General features: G+C 50.4%; 1 protein-coding gene across 3 annotated transcripts in view; it reads right to left on the bottom strand.

The window, feature by feature from the left end:
- Nucleotides 1-12,577, bottom strand: part of adam15 (ADAM metallopeptidase domain 15) — a 57,385-nt gene that overhangs the window by 32,424 nt on the left and 12,384 nt on the right. For all 3 annotated transcript variants that reach the window (XM_063041913.1, XM_063041915.1, XM_063041914.1), the window contains exons 4-9: nt 10,071-10,149; nt 6,397-6,473; nt 4,359-4,539; nt 3,922-3,987; nt 2,687-2,758; nt 1,057-1,226 (exon numbers count right to left, since the gene is read on the bottom strand). In XM_063041913.1, coding sequence (XP_062897983.1) covers nt 1,057-1,226; nt 2,687-2,758; nt 3,922-3,987; nt 4,359-4,539; nt 6,397-6,473; nt 10,071-10,149 — 645 coding nt within the window. The remainder of the gene's footprint in view (nt 1-1,056; nt 1,227-2,686; nt 2,759-3,921; nt 3,988-4,358; nt 4,540-6,396; nt 6,474-10,070; nt 10,150-12,577) is intronic.

Genomic DNA, 12,577 nt, shown 5'->3' with positions numbered 1-12,577 from the left:
TGAATGCCTCCGATCTGGCCTTCAGGAGATTACAGATCTGGTTGGGGAAGTTGCTGAATGATTCTGTGGGGCACACTTATCCGACTGTTTATAAAGTCTGTGACAATCGGGGTATATTCATTCAGATGGACACGGCCCAGTCCACTGACTCGAAGCAATCCCGCAGCCGCTCCTCTGCCTCCCAAGGCCACCTCTTTGTTGCCCTCGTCTCTGGAGCCTTGCTCTTTGCATGCAGGCGGGAGAAGGACAACTCAGTGGTCACAGGTGATGCCTCAAGAAGGTGACATCTCTCATTAAGGACGCTCGCCATCCAGGACACGTCTTCTGCTCATCACTACCTTCAAGGAGGTGGTACAGGAGCCTGAAGAACCGCACTCAACGTTGTAGAAACAGCTTCTTCCCCTGCGCCATCAAATTTCCAAATGGGCATGAACTCATCAACAATGTCTCATCTTTTACATTATTCACTGTAACTTACAGTGGTTTTATTTTGCCAAATGTAATTCTAACTCTGCCGTGGACAGTCCCAAGCCCGGCTGTGACAGGGGGAGGGTTGGACACGGGGCTAGTAACCCCATCCTGTTTAAAAACCCAGCGCTACAGAGACACCAACAGAAGCTCCAAAGACCTCATCCCTGGGAGAGGAAGGATCTTCGAAGATGGGCTCCACCTGGGGACAACTTGAAAGACGACTCTGGTGGGCTGCTGTCAGCAGCCTACCCACATTTCCACCTGATCAGTATTGAATGAATTGGTTTATTATTGTCACGTGTATTGAGATACAGTGAAAAGTTTGTCTTGCATACCTTTTATATAGATCAGATCATCACACTGAGGCAGAACAAGGTAAAACAATAACAGAATGCAGAGCTAAAGTAAGCAAGCGTGTAAACATGTCACTTTGCAATTACATATTCCTGGCAGTGGTGGCGTTCCAGCTCGCCTCTCCCGGTCCAGCAAAGCAGACCTCCTCGGCTCTAGGCCCACTTCCTGCTGGGATGTTCCACCGGAAACACCGAGCTTTGCACTGCCAAGGCCAGGGGTAGTTCCACTTACATCAGCAGCTGAGCGTTGTCGTGGTGGATCCTCGGAACAAGGTAGGTTTCCCTCCATTTCAGGAAGCGGTTCAGGGTGTCTCCGGGGCTGCTGCTAATCTCAAAAGGGTTCTCCTGGGTCCAAACCTCCACCCCTACCAGCGCCACGCGGATGCTCAGCGGCCTGTAGAACTGGACAAAACAAAATGTGGAGGGCAAGAGGGCGACATGATGACATCGCAATCAATGTAACACTGGTACAGAGCATCAGAGACCCAGGCTCCGTTCCTGCTGCTGTCTGAAAAGAGTTTGTACATTCCGCCCGTGATCCAGCCCACTTCTTCCGGGTGCTCCGGGTTCCTCCCAAATGTTAGTCCAGTAATTAGTCACATGGGTGTGAAAGAGTGGCGGTGGCTCATTGGGTCAAAAGGGTTTGTTACTGTGTCGTACCATCAAATCAAATAAAGTTAATAAAAATAAGACAAGGGAAATCAAAAGATACTCCGCGAGTCAGGCAGCATCTGTGGAGGGAGGCGACCTTTGGGGTCGAGACCCTTCACCCAGACTGAGAGGAGATCGCCGGCGAAAAGAGGGGAAGGGATGGAGCAAGAGCCAGGAGGTGACGGGTGGATCCAGGTGAGGAGGGGCGATAGGCAAAGGGAGGAGGGGAGAGTGGAGGCTGGGAGGTGACAGGTGGATCCAGGTGAGGAAGATAAATAGATATTCGAAGGAGGGGAGAGTGGAGAGAATGACAGAGGCTGGGAGGTGATAGGTAGATCCAGGTGACAAAGGGCTATGGATGGTAGAGTTTGATGGAAGAAGAGCGTGAAGCGTGGAGTTGTAAATTGTTGCACAATTTATAACACAACAACCCAATTTGATACTCAATGACCCAACCCATGATTTGCCTGCTATCCACTGCGTTACCAATTCTATGACAGCAACACACCCATGGGTCCTGCACTATAATCCTTCTGCTTGTGTTGGATCGCCCAACTACACCCATGGGTCCTGTACTGTACACCTTCTGCTTGTGTTGGACCTCCCAAAATGCATGACTCGCCCCAATTAAACTCCATCTGCCATTTCTCTGCCCAGATTTCCAGCTGATCAGTATTGAATGAATTGGTTAATTATTGTCACATGTATTGAGATACAGTGAAAATTTTGTCTTGCATACCTTTTACACAGATCGGACCATCACACTGAGGTAGAACAAGGTAAAACAATAACAGAATGCAGAATGAAGTTTAGCAGTTACAGAGAAAGTGCAGAACAGGCAGACAGTAAGGTGCAAGAACACAACGAGGTAGGTTGTAAGGTCAAGAGTGTATTTTATTGTACTAGGAAACTATTCAATGAACTTATAACAGTGGGGTAGAAGTCATCGCTGAGTGCTTTCAGACTTCTGTTTCTTGTACCCAATTGGATTGTTCTATCTCCTTCAGTGAACTCATTCAGACATCCATAACCCCAACATTAGTCAGCAAACTAACTGATCAGAGCACCTACATTTCATCCAGAACGCTTACATATAAAATCACAAACAACAGAGTTTCCAACAGGAGTCCTTGCAGAACACCACACTCTCTCCGGACTAAGCCCTGAGAAGACAGAGGGAGCAGTGCAGGGCACCAAAGTTTGATACTCACTGCGTCAACTTGGTTAGCGATTTCCAACATCCGCGTCTGTATGGTCTTGAGGTTGTATCCATATCGCTGATACTGTAGGAAACGGAAGTTATTTCAAGGAAGTCCGCCCAATTCCAGGCAGTGGAAGTCCATGCCTGTCACTCAGATTAGATCCTAGTCCCACCAAGAGAAGGTCTCTCCAAATGTGTCCATCGCACAAACAAGACACTCAGCAGGTCAAGCAACATCTGTGGCGGCTGAAGGAGGGTCTTCATCCCAAAATGTTGATTGTCCATTTCCCATCTACAGATGCTGTTCGATCTGCTGAAATCCTCCAGGAGACTGTTCGTTGAGGCAGTTTCCAGCGTCTTCCCCCTTGTGTCTCTATTGCACCTGATGCTGTTGTTTTACAGACTGGTCTCTGTACACCCCTCCCTACACCCCTCCCCATCTCTGTGACCCCCTCCAGTCCCTACACCCCTCCCCATCTCTGTGACCCCCTCCCTACACCCCTCCCCATCTCTGTGACCCCCTCCAGCCCCTACACCCCTCCCCATCTCTGTGACCCCCTCCAGCCCCTACACCCCTCCCCATCTCTGTGACCCCCTCCAGCCCCTACACCCCTCCCTGTCTCTGTGACCCCCTCCAGCCCCTACACCCATCCCTGTCTCTGTAACCCCCTCCAGCCCCTACACCCCTCCCTGTCTCTGTGACCCCCTCCAGCCCCTACACCCCTCCCTGTCTCTGTAACCCCCTCCGGCCCCTACACCCCTCCCCGTCTCCGTAACCCCCTCCCGCCCCTACACCCCTCCCTGTCTCTGTACACCCCTCCCTACACCCCTCCCTGTCTCTGTGACCCCCTCCAGCCCCTACACCCCTCCCTGTTTCTGTAACCCCCTCCAGCCCCTACACCCCTCCCTGTCTCTGTAACCTCCTCCATCCCCTACACCCCTCCCTGTCTCTGTAACCCCTCCAGTCCCTACACCCCTCCCTGTCTCTGTGAACCCCTCCAGTCCCTACACCCCTCCCTGTCTCTGTAACCCCCTCCAGTCCCTACACCCCTCCCTGTCTCTGTGAACCCCTCCAGCCCCTACACCCCTCCCTGTCTCTGTAACCCCCTCCAGCCCCTACACCCCTCCCTGTCTCTGTGATCCCAAATTCCCAGGCCAACAGCACAGTAACAACCCTCCAGCGAGACCTCCCCAGCAACCCTGTTGCCCCCCCCATCCCTCCCCTCACCCGACCAATTCACCCACCTCGTTGCTGTCAGCCACCATCACTAGCTCCACATACTTGGACTCCGTCAGGATGTCGCGTCTCCGCTGGAGAGGGTCGAGACCATCAGAGGGATCAGCAAAGCTCGGGGAAGGGCACCTAACGAAGCCCCTCACCCAGAATCTCACCCTCCCCCAACCCGTCCACCATCCTACAACCTCCCTCCCTTCTCCCCCCCCACCGTCTCAGAGCCCCCCTTCCAGAGTCCCTTAGCCGTCTGAGAGTCCTCCCTCCGAAACTGCACCCCAAGACCGTAGGTGCTCCATCTGTCGCTCCTCCTTCTGACCCCCAACCCCCAGTTCCACCCGCCATCCCTCACAACCCTGTCAGCCCCTCCCTCCGGCCCCATCTTCCCAAAGCCCCACCCTCCCACTCCCAGTTGAAGACCTTCACTCCCTCTCCCTCCTGCTGCCCCTACCCGGTGGGCTGCCTCCTCAGGTGGTGGGTCTGTGGTCTTCTCCTGAACGTCCTTCCCCACTGCGCAGCGCTTGGTGTTGAAGTGGATCCCCTCCATCCTGTAAACCAGGTGCTCCCCGCCGGGGTCTCCGAACAGTGTCTCGATCCCGTACGTCCAGTTTGGGGTCAACTCCAGCAGGCCCCTGGGGAACAGGAGGGCGAGGACTGAGGGTCCGAGAGCTTGACCGGCGGGCGGGGGGTGGCAGGGGTTGTCACTGGGCTTTTTGAAGAGTGGAAGGTGAGAAGGGGTCGAGGTTCCAGTGAAAGGGTAAGAGCTCAAAGGGAGGGTGACTGGGTCAGGACGGAGAGGCTTCAATGGGTCAAGTGGAAAGGTGAAGGGTCGGGGGTCTTCAGTTTGCAAGGGGCCAGGAGGGACTGTCCAATGAGCGAAGGGTGGGAGGAGGAGCGACAATCGGTCATTGGATTCAGAAGGCCCACGGGACTGCCGTCCAGCATTGGGACGAGCTTCCTCCAGTGGCTGAAAACAGTCCTCCTATATTGACACCCCATGTCCCTCAAGACTAGACAGTTGATACATTCCCAGGGCCGGGAAAAATCTATCCCGGGACACTAAGGCAAGCAGATAGATATCACATGCCCGGGCAGAAAGTTTTGCATCTTTGTTAGACAGGAATGGGGCAGACAGACACATACTCGGGGCAGCTGAGGCTGAAGGCACTGCCCCCCTGTAACTCCGCCAGTTCCCCAACGTGGTCCTCAAGGAGCTGCAGCTAGATGCACCTCTCTCCTAATCACTTGGGACACGAGAGGTCTACCTGACACCCCAAATCCTGCAAGAGGGGAGCAGACCACCACCCTGACTGTCATTCCCACTGGCCTGCCTGTGCAGTACGAAAGAAAGGAACCTTACCAGAACTTTACAATAGCCTCTGCTCGCTTCCTCTGCCTCTTCTTAGAACCACAGAACACTACAGCACAGAAACAGGCCTTGGCTGTGCCGAACCATTTTACTGCCTAGTCCCACTGACCTGCACCTGGACCATATCCCCTCTCATCCATGTACCTGTCCCAGTTTTTCTTAAAAATGTTAAAAGTAAGCCCACATTTACCACTTCATCTGGCAGCTCATTCCACACTCCCAGCACTCTCTGTGTGAAGAAGCCCCCCCCTAATGTTCGCTTTAAACTTTTCCCCCCTCACCCTTAACCCATGTCCTCAGGTTTTTTTCTCCCCTTGCCTCAGTGGAAAAAGCCTGCTTGCATTCACTCTATCTACACCCATCATAATTTTATATACCTCTATCAAATCTCCCCTCATTCTTCTCCGAAGCCTCTTGAGCCAAGGCCTCTAAATCTTATTCTAACACTGAGCCTCTCCTACAAAGGCCGCTCCATTTAAGGTCACCTCCTTACTAGCAGCTGTTTCCACACCAGCCGATTAACTTGTTCTTTTAAATCCTTCTCGCTCTCGCTCCTGTACACCGGGACAAAGCAGTCCAATTGATCAGCACCCCACCCATCGTCATCCTCCCCCCCACCACAGTGGCTGCAGTGTTCACCGTCTACAAAACGCACCATGGTTCACGTCTGGGCTGCCCTGACAGCCCCTTCACTGGCAGCCAGTGCAAATAGCAAGATGGGAGAGGTAATTAGCCATGAGATCTCGGCGCAGCTAATCATAAACACAAGAGACTCTGTAGATGCTGGAAATCCAGAGCAACAACACACAAAATGCTGGAGGAACTCAGCAGGTCGGTGGAAAGGAATAACCAGTCAACGTTTCGGGCCGAGACCCTTTATTGTGAGCAATGCAGACGTCAGATCTCAGTGCAGACTGGACGGGGTGGAAGTTGGTGTGGGTAGGGAAACAGAGGGGGTCGTAGACTGGGTCTCAGATTGTTGGAGGGGGTACGGTACCAAGGTGTGCAAGCATCTCCACAGTGAACAGCTCTGAGAGGACAGCACAGACTGTTGGGAGAGGGGCAAGGCATCCAGCTCGGGGGGGGGCGGGGGTGAGCAGGGAGGGGTCACAGTACGTACCTCATACCCGAGCAGATACTGACACTGACCCGGGACCTGGAGAAACCTTGCACCGTCCCGTGATAGTAACAGTTCACCTGTAACAGAGCAGAGCGAGGTGAAAGGGAAGCACTCCACACAGGCCCGTGCACAATCGTGCTCTGTCTCTCTCTCTCTCAAACACACACACACACACACGGACGCAGGTACCGACACACACAGGGGTCACACTTCTCGGTAATTCATATACACACACACAGAGACAATCAGAACTACATAAACATCAATTCCCCTTCAGACATACACACTCACAGTGGGACTGCCATTTCCTGTAACACACACACACACACACACAGACCAACATTATCTTGCATCTATTTCCTTAGGAGACAGAGGAAATTTGGCCCCCACCGATGCTGACAGGCGTGCTACAGAAAGCATCCTATCCGAATGTATCACGGCTCGGTACGATGACTGCTCTGTCCGGGACTGCAAGAAACTATGGAGGGTTGTGGACACAGCTGAGTCCATTGCACAAACCAGCCTCCCCTCCATGGACCCTGTCTGCACTTCTCTCTGCCTCAGTAAAGCAGCCAGCACAATCAAAGACCCCACCCTGGACATTTTCTCTTCTCCCCCCCATAAGATACAAATGGTTGAACACACCTACCTCCAAGCTCAAGGACAGCTTCTATCCCTCTTGTACCAGACTCTCGAATGGACCTCTCACACACTAAAAGCCGAACTCCTGATCCCCCAGTCCACCTCGTCGAGACCCATGCACATTTTTGCCTTTTTGTACTCTACTCTCTCTGGAATTGCAATCTCTTTCCCTTTTCAACCACCTCGGTGTACTGACGTGTGGACTGATCTGTCTGGATGGCATGCAGACAAAAGCTTTTCACAGTATCTCAGTAAACATGACAATAATGAACCAATTGCCAATGCATTTAGTGGTTGCTATTTTCCACAATGCATGTGACAGCGACGAAGACCAAGTCAATTGGAGTATATTTTGGATCTGAGTTGGGCAATAGGGAGGGTAGACAGGGGTGGGTAATGTTCCGATGATCTGGATGGAGTTATGGTAGGTCTGTCCCCTTCCCAAATCTAGTCATAGTCATAGTCATACTTTATTGATCCCGGGGGAAATTGGTTTTCGTTACAGTTGCACCATAAATAATTAAATAGTAATAAAACCATAAATAGTTAAATAGTAATATGTAAATTATGCCAGGAAATAAGTCCAGGACCAGCCTATCGGCTCAGGGTGTCTGACCCTTCAAGGGAGGAGTTGTAAAGTTTGATGGCCACAGGCAGGAATGACTTCCTATGACGCTCTGTGTTGCATCTCGGTGGAATGAGTCTCTGGCTGAATGTACTCCTGTGCCCAACCAGTACATTATGTAGTGGATGGGAGACATTGTCCAAGATGGCATGCAACTTAGACAGCATCCTCTTTTCAGACCACCGTCAGAGAGTCCAGTTCCATCCCCACAACATCACTGGCCTTACGAATGAGTTTGTTGATTCTGTTGGTGTCTGCTACCCTCAGTCTGCTGCCCCAGCACACAACAGCAAACATGATAGCACTGGCCACCACAGATTCGTAGAACATCCTCAGCATCGGCCGGCAGATGTTAAAGGACCTCAGTCTCCTCAGGAAATAGAGATGGCTCTGACCTTTCTTGTAGACAGCCTCAGTGTTCTTAGACCAGTCCGTTTATTGTCAATTCGTATCCCCAGGTATTTGTAATCCTCCACCATGTCCACACTGACCCCCTGGATGGAAACGGGGGTCACCGGTACCTTAGCTCTCCTCAGGTCTACCACCAGCTCCTTAGTCTTTTTAGTCATTGCATCTACTCAGTGCAGTGAATTCCATCCAGAAACTTTCCCCCACTTTCTTTTAACCCAACAATCCTCCTCCACCGGAACCTATGGGCCTTTCCGCTGTGGTTCCCATTGCTTCTGGATCGAAACACTACCCCTTTCCACTCCCCCACTCAGTAAGGACAGAGTCAACACTAGAGATTCTGCTGGAAATCCACAGCAACACACACACACAAAATGGTGGGGGTGCTCAGCAAGTTGGGCAGCATCTATGGAAAGGGCAAAATGTTGAATTGTCTCAGCCTGAGACATCGACTATTTACTCCTCTCTCCATGGACGCTGCCCCACCTACTGAGTTACTTCGGTACTTTGTATGTGTTTCTTGGGAAAGGGTTAAATTTGCCATAAGCCTCATTTCGTACCTCCCTGGCATGTCTGGAAGTGTGCGACTTGGTGGGTGTAAGAGAGAATGGTGTCAGCTTAGAGTGTGTCAATGTTCTGAAAACAGCACCAGCCCACAGTCTGAAGAGAAGGTAAAAATGGAAAATGTGCTTGTCAGGGAAAGGAAAGATGACGTGTGTAGGTGGGTACCACTGGTGCTGAACCAGGAGACAGCACTGGGGTGAGGCGGCTTTTAAGGTGAGGAGCTTCCCTTGCTTCAGGCTGGAAACATGACCAGAGCTGAGAGACAGACTTGGCTCTGGTAGCAACTCAGGCCTGAAGCAAGAGTGGCTTAAAGAGGAGAGGAGCAGGGGTCTGAGGAGGGGGGGAGCAAGCAATGTAAGTGTCTGCCAGACATCCCTCTGACACTATGTACATCAGTCAATGGTCAATAAGTATTCTTTGTCTATTATCATGCTGTAGTTTATGAAATAGTTAATGAGCCTTTTTTTCCCTCCAAATCAATGTAACCTTTAACATGGATAAATGCAAATACAGTGGATTCAGGCTAATTGAGCCATCAGTTAATCGTGGCAGCCACTTACTTGGGACAGCTCTTAAAGAACAGAATTTATTCAAGGAAATAGCCGGGATTCCTTTCGTTTATTTGGGACACTATGCCGCTTAATTGGGACGGCAGACTGTTGCCGAACTGTTTCTAACCAGCATCAGTCAAGTGCACTTGTGTGGCCATAAGACACCACACTGTGCTTAAAGGGAACAGTTTTCAAAATAGCATCAGGGACGTGAGTGTTAAAGAAGCAGTGATTTTTTCACCGATAGTTGGTGAGAAATAAGCAATAAGACACTTCAGAACTGTTTGCTCAGTGCGGTTTCAAGCAGACAGGCTTGGAGATGCCATAAACAGCCGGGAGTGAAAAATGAAACAATTTCACTACTTCAACAAGTTGGGACCTATGAAGGATTTAAAAGTATCAACAATCATCTTGAATGTTTCAACGGAATTAAAGATGTGGAGGATGTAATCATCGAAAGCATCTGGTGAAGGCAGTCCGTTACCTGCGCTGATTTTGATTATTTACAGTCAGTGAGATCTGGATGATTGCCTCTGTCGAAAACTATTATGAACAGTTTTACAGTACCGTAGTATTATTGGAAGTGTCCTAATTTGTTCAGTATTTCATTTAAACTCAGTTAAACAGTGGTTTGTCTTTTTGTATACCTTTTTAACTATTTCCATGAAATTTTGGCTAATTGGTGCAGCTGTTCAATTGAACCAAAAGGTACTGGTCCCAATGTGTCCCAATTAACTGGAATCCACTGTACCTCTTGCTGGTCAATCAGAAAAGAAATGAGGATGAATTTTATTCATATATTTATGATATATTTTCATTACAGCCAGTCGTCCCCCTACCCCACCTCCTCACCCATTCCCTGAACGCTGACTCGGCCCCCTTACAGTATTGCTGTCAGGGTCAGCGATGATCGTTCCATCGGGAAGATAAAACATCAGGCGGTGGGAGTCTGGGAGCAGGTTCCTGGAGAGATACACGGAGATCAGAAATTAATGCCAATGGCAGAAGCACTCCCCCCACCTTTCCTTGGTCACCCCATTGTCATCACAGCCTGGCATCCCAATCCCCATCTAACCCATTGTTCCTTCTTCCTTTCCCACAAACCGTCTTCCTTCTAACTGGCACTGTTTCTGTCTCCCCCTTGCCCCACCTACTGCCCCTCCTTTCCCTATTTCCTTCCCATTATCACCCCACCCACTTCCCCTTACTCTGCCCTCCCCTTCCCCTCCCTCCTCCCATACCCTCCCCCCACTACTCCTTTTAACCTATCACCTCCCTTCTCCTCTGCCCTGCCTTGCCTCCCCTCCAGCCCGCTCCCTCCACTCTCCTAATGGGATGAGGGAATCAAGGACTAGAGGTCATGGGGTTTAAGATGAGAGGGAAGAGATTTAATAGGAACCCGAGGGCCAACTTCCTCACTCATAGAAGTGGAATGAGCTGCCAGGTACACGGATAGGAAAGGTTTAGAGAGATGTGGACAGGTACACAGATAGGAAAGGTTTAGAGGGATACGGACAGGTACACGGATAGGAAAGGTTTAGAGGGATACGGACAGGTACACGGATAGGAAAGGTTTAGAGGGATACGGACAGGTACACAGATAGGAAAGGTTTAGAGGGATACGGACAGGTACACGGACAGGAAAGGTTTAGAGGGATACGGACAGGTACACGGATAGGAAAGGTTTAGAGGGATATGGACAGGTACACGGATAGGAAAGGTTTAGAGGGATACGGACGGGTACACGGATAGGAAAGGTTTAGAGGGATACGGACAGGTACACTGATAGGAAAGGTTTAGAGGGATACGGACAGGTACACTGATAGGAAAGGTTTAGAGGGATACGGACAGGTACACTGATAGGAAAGGTTTAGAGGGATATGGACAGGTACACGGATAGGAAAGGTTTAGAGGGATACGGACAGGTACACAGATAGGAAAGGTTTAGAGGGATACGGACAGGTACACGGACAGGAAAGGTTTAGAGGGATACGGACAGGTACACGGATAGGAAAGGTTTAGAGGGATACGGACAGGTACACGGATAGGAAAGGTTTAGAGGGATACGGACAGGTACACGGACAGGAAAGGTTTAGAGGGATACGGACAGGTACACGGATAGGAAAGGTTTAGAGGGATACGGACAGGTACACGGATAGGAAAGGTTTAGAGGGATACGGACAGGTACACGGATAGGAAAGGTTTAGAGGGATACGGACAGGTACACGGATAGGAAAGGTTTAGAGGGATACGGACAGGTACAGGGATAGGAAAGGTTTAGAGGGATACGGACAGGTACACTGATAGGAAAGGTTTAGAGGGATACGGACAGGTACACGGATAGGAAAGGTTTAGAGGGATACGGACAGGTACAGGGATAGGAAAGGTTTAGAGGGATACGGACAGGTACACGGATAGGAAAGGTTTAGAGGGATACGGACAGGTACAGGGATAGGAAAGGTTTAGAGGGATACGGACAGGTACACTGATAGGAAAGGTTTAGAGGGATATGGGACAAACATGGGCAAATTTGATTAGCTTAGATGGAATTTTGGTCAGCATTGATCAGTTGGGCTGAAGGGCCTGTTTCAGTGCCGTAGGGAAACTACGACTCCAGGATCAAATGGTAAGGAGGGAGCACCACAACATCAAAGATACCACCATCAGTCAATTAAACCCTCTGTCCAATGGCACAGTGGACAGAGCTGGATATGGCTGCTGGTTTCTGGAGAGAGTCATTTCAATGGACGTCCTTGGACAAAGTGGGATCTGTGGAGTACCAAAGTCTAAATGTCTGATCGTGCAGTAGGCCTCATGTAAGAGTCTCTCACGCTGTTGGTGGACTGCTTGGCAATGAGGTAGCACGGTGAACATCGTAAGGAATATTGTAGGGTAATGTAATTGATGGAAACGTACAGAATTCACAGCCACTGACATTGAGTTGTGATTCACATTAAGAGGCGGGTCTGACGTGATGACAGAATTACATAAGGTATTCTTACCGCACTTTGTGTTCGGTGTTTGGAGTACAATAAATGAGTTGTTACGGTTTTATTAAACACAAAACACTTCACACTGTTTTATCTGCGAATACAATGGGGCAGCCCTGAGCCGCAGTTGGCAGAGACACAGCGACCGCAGGTTCGATCCAGCTCTCTTACATTGTGAGAGGGTGTGAATGCATTCTTCCTGTGACCTCGTGGGTTCCCCCGGGTGCTCCCTCCCACATCCCACCGACGTGCAGGGTTGCTGACTTAATCAGCCACAGTAAGCAGTGTGTGAGTGAGGGGTAGGATCAGCGGGGAGTTTATGGGAACACGGGGAGAAGGGGGTTACAGACAAATAAAGTCAAGCCATTTAAGAGCCAGTATCATCCAGACGAGCTGAAGGT

This window comes from Mobula hypostoma, chromosome 2 (assembly GCF_963921235.1).
Source record: "Mobula hypostoma chromosome 2, sMobHyp1.1, whole genome shotgun sequence".
Lineage (NCBI taxonomy): Eukaryota > Metazoa > Chordata > Chondrichthyes > Myliobatiformes > Myliobatidae > Mobula > Mobula hypostoma.
This window is presented reverse-complemented; position numbering and strand designations above follow the sequence as displayed.